Source organism: Sinocyclocheilus rhinocerous, unplaced genomic scaffold (assembly GCF_001515625.1).
Source record: "Sinocyclocheilus rhinocerous isolate Xijiao unplaced genomic scaffold, SAMN03320098_v1.1 scaffold604, whole genome shotgun sequence".
In the NCBI taxonomy this organism is placed as follows: Eukaryota; Metazoa; Chordata; class Actinopteri; order Cypriniformes; family Cyprinidae; genus Sinocyclocheilus; species Sinocyclocheilus rhinocerous.
The window spans coordinates 11,893-20,889 of record NW_015658518.1 but is presented as its reverse complement, the minus strand read 5'-3'; the positions used below and the strand labels follow the sequence as shown (position 1 = coordinate 20,889).

Below are 8,997 nucleotides of genomic sequence, written 5' to 3'. Positions count from 1 at the left end.
CTGTATAATGGCAGATCTTTTCATTTTTTTTTTTTTTTTTTGTATTGTGCGATTAGAAAATTAGAATTAGAAAAAAAAATGTTGGATGGGGCCTTGTTTCATTCATCAGGAATTGGTTGGATGGTGACTGGTTTAACATTTTTCAGTAGCTCACATGGTCAATAGCAACAAAAATGGAAAAATGTTTCAGAGGAAGACCTAGCAATTACAAATTGATTTGTTATTAAGAAGTCAAACATTTTTATTCTATACCAATGAATCATTCATAATAATAAGTCATTTCAAGTGTTTTTGTTTCTCATATAATGAAAGCCAGTGGTGTCCAAAACAACATCTGACACTACTGACTTTAATTGTAAGGACAATATATATATATATATATATATATATATACAGTCGTCCTTACAATTAAAGTATATATAATCTTCTATTGCATTCCACTGCAGAATGAAAATAGTTATATAAGTTTATAACTACACAAACACTATTTTTTATATGTTGACTTAAAGATGAAAATGTAGATGAAATATAACAGACTATTGACCAACGAGGTGTATGAATCAGATTTTGATCCCATTTAACTGCCTACATCACTGGAATCCTTCATCATCTGATCTTATTGTACCTTACATGACCCAGACGCTGATACTTAAGAGTATGTAAAGATGTCAGGGTGGAGTGGCTCTGGTATCCCGACATTTATTGTGGGCGGAGAGTGGAGATTGTGTATCTATTCGAGCGAGGACCCTTCTTAATCATCTGTGTTTGCACTCCACCAAGGAATGTATTGCATAAAGCATATGACCCGTCACAAGTGCATACATGCGTGCATATATAAAAGCAAGGCTGGTGCAATAATGGAGAGAACATACACACATGAAATGTGATCTTGGTGGGATTATAGGAGAACAACTGTTGAACAAATCGGGTGCATGTAGCTCCAGCCCTGCCCCTTCTGCTATACCAATTACAAACACTCTTTCTAGTTGTTTTAAGATACAAAATACCTTTCAGTATACACTCAGGCACTCAGGATAATGATTTATGAGTTAATGGCCATGCACTAGAATGTAGTCATTAGCTTGTAAAGATTATGGCTCAGAGTGTCAGACTTTGGTCCGACTACCATTAAAACATAGAAATCTACACAACACCAATTAAATTGTCTTCTGTATTAATCATTCTGTATTACAATCATTTGTAATGGTCTCTATGTTTTAAAGATTCTGTGTAAATTCTAAGCAAGCCTATTAAAAATTTTGCAACATGCAAAAAAATTGTACATACTGTATATAAAGTATAAAGCGATTTAATTATGAAAAAAAAGTCATTTGATCTGCAATCAATCTAAACTGTTGCTGCTGTATATGCTTTTGATTTACCTAAAAAAAACGGATCATGAAGAGTAATTTGTTTGGGAATCAGACTGCACTGGTCATGCTGTATGTTTTTGATTGCGTTAAAGAACCAGTTCATAAGAGTCATTCATTTGGGATTGTATGATTACATTGTTGCTGATTTATATTTTCATGAACTTTAAAGAACCAGCACATGAATAATCCTTCGTTTGTGCTTGTGCGTTATGTTTGTGAATCACTAAAAAGAACCAGCTCACATGAGTAATTTGTTTTTAAATTGAACTAAACTGGTCATTTATGTTGTTTTACCTCCTTGACAACTCAATAGAAAGATGTTTCTTGCTATTATTTTGCAGTACCCAATGTTTTTTTTTAAATACAGTACATACAGTATATCAAATATACACTGCACTGAAAAAATGGTGTAGAAACAATTTTCAGTCCAAATTGCTAGTAAATGTAACAATTATATATCAATTAATACACTTTTATGTAATTAAAAGTGTCTCTCAACTGTATATTTTCCATACATTTTAAGATACTAAAACCAACTTCACTCGACCTTACCTAGGTAAGTCAAAGGTATGTCAACCGCACAAACTCCTGAGAGTCATTTTACAGAGAAAAAAAGCACAGACATTTAGTATCTCATAACACTATGGGCTCATGTATGCTGTGCACACAGAGTGAACGATGCTTTGTCCTGCCAGCGTCGGCAGAGGCTGACAGCCCCCAGCACTGGGTCTGGAGTTGTCCTTGGCTGAGAAAGTGCCCCTTGTCTGAGGCTTTCAATGGTAGAAGTAAGTTTCTGGCTCAGACTCACCACAGCTATCCAATGCCACTTGACTACACACTGACAGAAACACAAGTCATGTGGGGTAATAAAAGGCAGGAAAAAGGTGGAAAAAAGACATAAGAAGTCTATTATGCTCACCAAGGCTACATTTACTTTTATCAAAATTACAGGAAAAACCTCATTTAAAATAACAGTTTATTCCTGTGATGACAGCTGAATTTTCAGCAGCCATTACTCCAACTTCAGTGTCACACGATCCTTCAAAAATCATTCAAATAGGCTGATTGTGTTCTAGAAATATTTCTTATTATTATCACAGTTGAAACAGTTGTGCTGTTTCATATTTTTGTGGAAACTGTTCATTTTTTTTCAGGATTCTTTGATGCATGAAAGTTCAAGAAGAACAGCATTTAGTTATAAATATCTTTATATAATATTTTATAAATAGATTATTTTATTTATTAAATTTTTTTTGTGACATCTTTACCATAATGCATCCTTGCTGAATAAAAGTTTTTTTTTTCAGTGGGTAAACATGTTCAATAAAGCTAAACTGCATAGCAAGCAGAACACAGCAAGCAGAAGTCATTCATTTTCTTTGAGAGTTGGCAATTTAATGCCGTCTGAATGCCCCTTTGCATAACCAAGTGCAAAAACATAACATTATTGACTGGGGATCGGGAACAAGGCTTATTCTGGATGGCATTAAACCACAGTAAACAAATAAACATTTTGTCTACTCGAACCCAGTCTAAATCGTTTCCACAGATGATCTGCTCCAGACATCATCATAACCAGACAAAACCTTTCCAACCCGCTGTGTGCCCTGTGAGACTGGAAGACTTGGACAGTCTTAAACTGTCCCTCTCCAAAGATGCCTGATTCAATTTCCTCAGACTTTGCTATTTAAAAGAGGTGAATCAGACTTTGAAAAATCATTTCGAGTCCAAGTTAAACCTCAAGGCTCGATCCAGCCTGAAACCTAAGCATGCCCCACAATTCATCAGGTTTATAATTTAATCCCATGATTATGGACTTGTAATATGATAATATCCCCCATCTGCTGCTTAATTCACAACGATAAGCTATAAGAGATGGCTTTGGTTTCTATCAAGCTCCTCCAAGCTGCTTTTGAACTCAAGCACATTGCTGCAGCTCTGGATAAGTGGCCTCAGCCGCAAAGGCACAACCAAGGAAAGGAAAACTTGAAATCGCATCATATGACCCCTTTAAAATATCTTGTTATCTTATTAACAGAGGCTGCAAACTCACATCCACAAACGGGTAAAATTAGTTTTCGTTTGCTATGGCCCTGAAAATTCAAGCAGTGAAGGAAACACTAATGTTTAGAATAAATAGCGAGTAGTATTCTCTGATATGTAGGCTATTTGACATTGTTCGATAACAACTCGATGTTTCGAGATACTCAGAAACAGTCGCTCTTTGTTTTGATCTTGCCGACGCCATCAATGTAATGAAATTCATAGTGTCACATTTAAAGTATCGATTATGTGGCTTATGGGAATGTGGTTCATTCAGTTTAGGATGAGATTTTTCCTCTCATCTACAGCGAATTCTCATTAGTCATTGTAATAGCAAGTTGTGAGTTGTTAATGATGCTAATAGCATATGCAGATTCATGTCGGATGACCCACTGAGACCCTCCATATGGTCTCTGTCCCAGGAAAACGCCCACACAATAATGAACAATGATCAAGACATTATGGGACTATGGGAGTGAATTTATGGCTAATTGTGTATGTCTCAGGTTTTCTTTGGTATAAACGATTTGGCAGCAGCGTATCCCTCTTTGTGATGATACACACACAGAGAGAGACACACAAACACACACCTATCTTGACTGAGGCTCATACTAGTGTACATCAGTCAAGATGCTATCACCATTTTTGTGCCTTAATTTAAAACAACTGTAAATGGATCATCTACCTTCTCCTTGTACTCATTAACAACTGTCTGACGCACATGTGTCCCTCAGATGTGTTCATTGTGCAACACTGTAGACATGATTGATCTTCAGCCAGCATTACAGCACAGCTGTCATTAGAGAAACAGCACTGATGCTCACATCACCAGTACTGTAATAAGTCATTTTAAGTCATTGCACCCCAGTGACCCACATTCAAACAATAAGTCATCAGTCGAACACTATGACTATTTAATTCATATTACTATAAAGAACAATTAGAATTCATTACAAAACTCCCGTTACTATGATTATTAAATAAGGTACTATACATTTTTTTGTAACTATATAACTAACCATATTACTAGTTTAATTACTAGTTTCAGCAAGTCACTTTTACATACTATATTAGCAACCTGTTTTTATAAAGCACAGATAAAGTAACTAGGGCAGCTTAGTAAGCATTTTCTGTCTACCAACAGTGGCAATAAAAATGCTCTGTTTGTAGTGGTGGGTTGATTCAGTGAAAAATAATTTGTATTCATCAGTCCCTCATCACGAGTCTGAACTCTCCCACTCAACACACTGCCAGCGTGGGTTCATACAATATCCCACTGTCCACTGTCCTGTTCTGCTGTCCTCCGACAGGGTCATTCAGTAATGTAGCCTTAGTCTACATTCAGATAGATAGATAGATAGATAGATAGACTCCATGTGAGTGTGTGTTCTTTGTGTTTTTCCTCAGTGTTTAGCGCTGTTGTGTTTGGCTCTGTAATGCGCAGTCCTGTCATTCAAATCAGCGGAAGAAAAATATCTTTCATAACTTCCCCTCCTACAACCTTATTTTAAAGCACCACCAGAGAGAGAAATGTATGACCCATTTACAGAATCTGCGTCAACACCAGGAGCATGACAGTATCCCGCTGTGATCATAAATGCAACTCTCCATTACATAAATCTATAAACAATGAAAACATGAATCTACACATGAACATGCCTTACCCACAGTCATATCGCCTGGCAGTTTATTTTAAATGTGGTGACTCAATAGCTGTTGAATTTTCATACCAAAATGTACTTCATTTTACATTGAACAAATGTGCTCTTATCCATAAGCATTTCTAAACCATATACACATTTTTAGCTCTAAAACAGTTATATCACTAACAAGAAAACAAAAATTGTTTAGCTTTTGGTTATTGTTTAAAATGATTCTTTATTATTATTCCATCAATCTATTAATCAATTATTATTATATTATTATGACTAATTTACAGTAAGATCAGGAACATTCATTAAGTAATAAATATGGTCAAATTTGATTTTATATATGACCATGAATCATGATATTGCAGCATTTCATAAAGATAAAACTTGTTTGACATAAAAACAGACTGTATAGAACCTGAATTCTCCGATTGGAAAATGTTCAAAGCATTTTGGCCTTTTTTTTTTTGCATGTGCATGACAAACATGTGCCCGTTCAAAAGGTTTCTGTCCAAATGTAGGTTTGCTAAACCCTAAATCAAATGTTTTACGAATGTTGCAATTTTTTCTGAATTTGTTTGTAATATACAAAAAACATTATAGTGATGTTTCAAGGTTAATTATAGAAAATCTGTCATTTTCAGTGTATTTTCGCAACACATGGTTTTACTGTGAAATACTGTAAAAACATTTTGTGACTGTTCACCTTCAGTCTTCTCTAAGTACCAGCTGATGACGACATCAGCAATCATGATGACATGATTTAGTCTTTCTCACCACAGCCTAAAAAGTGCACATAATCATTATATGGATGCCCCCCACCTGCGGAGAGAATCTAAATTTAAACCGATGAAATGCAGTAACCCAATCCACAGCATTACCACTGTCTCCTTCGTGCATCATTTGCGGCCTTATAGATTTCAAATAAATAATGCACACTATCTATATGCAAACCGTATGATAAGAAAGTTGTGCTGATACTTACAGACGGGTGTGTCCGAAGAAAACACACAAACACACTCATCACACTGCGTGCTGTAAGATCCGTTCTGCTGGGCGATTGTGTGACTGGGCCTGGAGCCAGTCTCTGCTATGCCACGGTTGTCTCTTGGTCTCTCTCACTCTCTCTAAAAGAACATTTGCTCTGCTGGTGAGTTCTCTCTCTTCTCTATTGCGTTCTGTTCTCCAAGGTCAGATAAAAGACAATTGTGTCATGTGAATGCATTTGTCCCCTCCATATTGGAGATGATGAAACCCTCAGCAGCCTTTTAATGAACACACAACGCACATATCTTGGTAATTGTCCTTCGGAGGTAGACTAACCCACACTTTGGGCTAAGACACTTACCAGATGGGATTACAGGAAAGGGTGACAAAGGAGAACAAGAGGACAAAGCATGATGTCTGTCTGATGATCAGGTATACCAACACAAATAAAAAGAGAATTAACCTATGAAAGTAGCCTATATTGTGTTAAGACAAACATTTTGACTTGGTCACATCTGAAACAATTAACCAATGTGTACTAAACTTACAGAAAATTCCAAGGTTTCTACTTCAGAGCACTGATTTTAGCCAAACGGAAGACATCTGTGACATACTGTCATGGAGCGAAGCTTAATAGAATATTATGTCAGCCACTTCATATTTAAACTACACAAACAATATCTGTACAATACAAAGTTATTAATAAATTTATTAAAAACAACATTGATAATTACTACCATTACTGTTTACTTTTTTCTGTGATTTTTTGATGCATCCTACAGTGTGCAAAATCATGGCAATAAGATATTAAATAATTTAATAGATGTTGTCGCCCTCTAGTGACAAAGAGCAGAAAGACATTGATATACTCGGAAGATTTAATGATAAAAGCAGCTGAATCTGACTCTCTTTTTTAACTATATGTAAAATGTATTTAAAAAAAATGAAACTAGCACGCAGTAGATGCAAATACAATTTACCTCAATGTCTTGTTTGCAGAACTAGTTCTCCGTAGAACTAGCCACAGTCCGGATGTTTTCCCCTTTTAAAATTTAGGAGAAAAAAAAACATTTATAAAATATATACATTTTTATCAGAAAACACAATCATAATGATAATAAAACATAATTAAATGAAAAGTTCTGTGATTACTTGCACCCTCGTGTCGTTTTGTGGAATGGTGATGCAAAATCACTATAAAAAGTGGTTCAATGCAAATATTCATTCAGATCTTTTCAGTCAATCAGTTGATCCATTTCTCGACTAACGATCTGTCCCTTTCACAAAGCTAACAAATATATGCACACGAGTCGTTTGGACTACTTTTATGCTGATTTTGCATCTTGTTTGGGCTTGACATGTCAGCATTGTCGCTACTCGGAAAAGATCTTCCCAGAAATGCTTCTCCACACCAGCAGGTGTCCGTGTTGTTCCATAGCGCGCAGTGCCTCACAAACGAAGAATCTCCACCACATGTCAGCATTGTCGCTACTCGTAAAAGATCTTCCCAGAAATGCTTCTCCACACCAGCAGGTGTCAGTGTTGTTCCATAGCGCGCAGTGCCTCACAAACGAAGAATCTCCACCTTGACAACTTCCTGTAGAGCAGTAACATGTGAGAAAACGTGCCTTATTGCTATCGCACTGTTTACAGACATTCATATGACAAGATTTTTAATGTTATCGCGACTTGTATATAACAATATCTGCCAGAGTCTGTAATCAAGGGCGCTGTTTTAGAGACGTTTGCTGGCTGTGAAGAACAGTCGAGCTGAACTCGTGTTGAAAATGCCCGCAGTCACTTTATTTGTCAGGAGATTACCTGCAACAGCCACCAATGAAAACCTGGCTGAGGTTTTCTCTGAAGTAGGACCGCTGAAGAATTGCTTTGTTGTCAGGGACAGAGGTAAGATTTAACGGTTTTAAAATATAGTGGTTTGATTAAATTGTCAGTAATACAAATGATCTCTCTCTCTCTCTCAATAACCAGGTACCTAATTACTTGTCAAAAATAGTGGTCATCGACAATTTGTGTAAGAAATTGAGTAAAAAAAATAATACAAATATTTAATATGAATATAGATAAGACATTGAAATTGTTATACTCTTCGTTTAGATTAATCTCTGGGACAAGGGTCATAAATATAAAATCTACAAATAAAAAGCATTTGAAAACAACTGAAAGCATGATATAATGTTTTCAAAATTTGTTATATTGTGATTTTAATATAGAATACATTTTAATTAAAAACTAATCTCTGAGGCATAAAAGTATCTGTAGTTAAAGTAGAACAATACACTTAAGAAAAGTTGGGGGTCAGTAAGAGTTAAAAGGGTTTTTGAAATAAGTCACTTATGCTTTGATCAATGTAAAACAGTAATATTGTGAAATACTGCAATTTTGAAAGAACTTTTCTATTTCAGTATATTTAGAAATGTAATTTATTCCTGGAAGGGCAGTACTTAATTTTCAGCATCACTACTAATGCTGTGCTGATTTGATGTTCAAGAAACATTTCTTTTTATTATCAATCCTGAAAACAGCTGTGCTGTTTAATATTTTTGTGGAAACCATGATACATTTTTTCATTCTTTGAATGGAAAGTTCAATGAACAGCATTTATTTGAAATAGAAATCTTTAGTAACATTAGAAATGCCTTTACTGTCAATTTTGTGAATCCTTGCTGAATAAAAATTTATTTCTTAAGCCTGGTGACTCCAAACTTTAGAACGGTAGTGTATAGGCCTGTCACGATAACTACTTTTTGTTGTGCGATATATTGCCCCAGAAATAATTGCGATAAGCGATATTATTGTCATTTAAAGACCATTTTATGCCACTGAATATATAATCATAATGTAACCGCATAATAATGCAAGAAGGCCACACACTTCCAAATGACAACAAACTTTTAATTTTTAAGAATATTTAGATCATGGAAATT

At 35.4% G+C, this 8,997-nt stretch overlaps 1 protein-coding gene across 1 annotated transcript in view; it reads left to right on the top strand.

Moving 5' to 3' along the window:
* Positions 1 to 7,607: 7,607 nt before the first annotated feature.
* LOC107722449 (RNA-binding protein 28) overlaps positions 7,608 to 8,997 on the top strand; it is a gene marked incomplete at its 3' end in the record, with an annotated part of 13,265 nt that continues 11,875 nt past the window's right edge. Inside the window, exon 1 of the mRNA XM_016530805.1 lies at positions 7,608 to 7,957. Within this exon, the coding sequence (XP_016386291.1) occupies positions 7,840 to 7,957 (118 nt within the window). The remainder of the gene's footprint in view (positions 7,958 to 8,997) is intronic.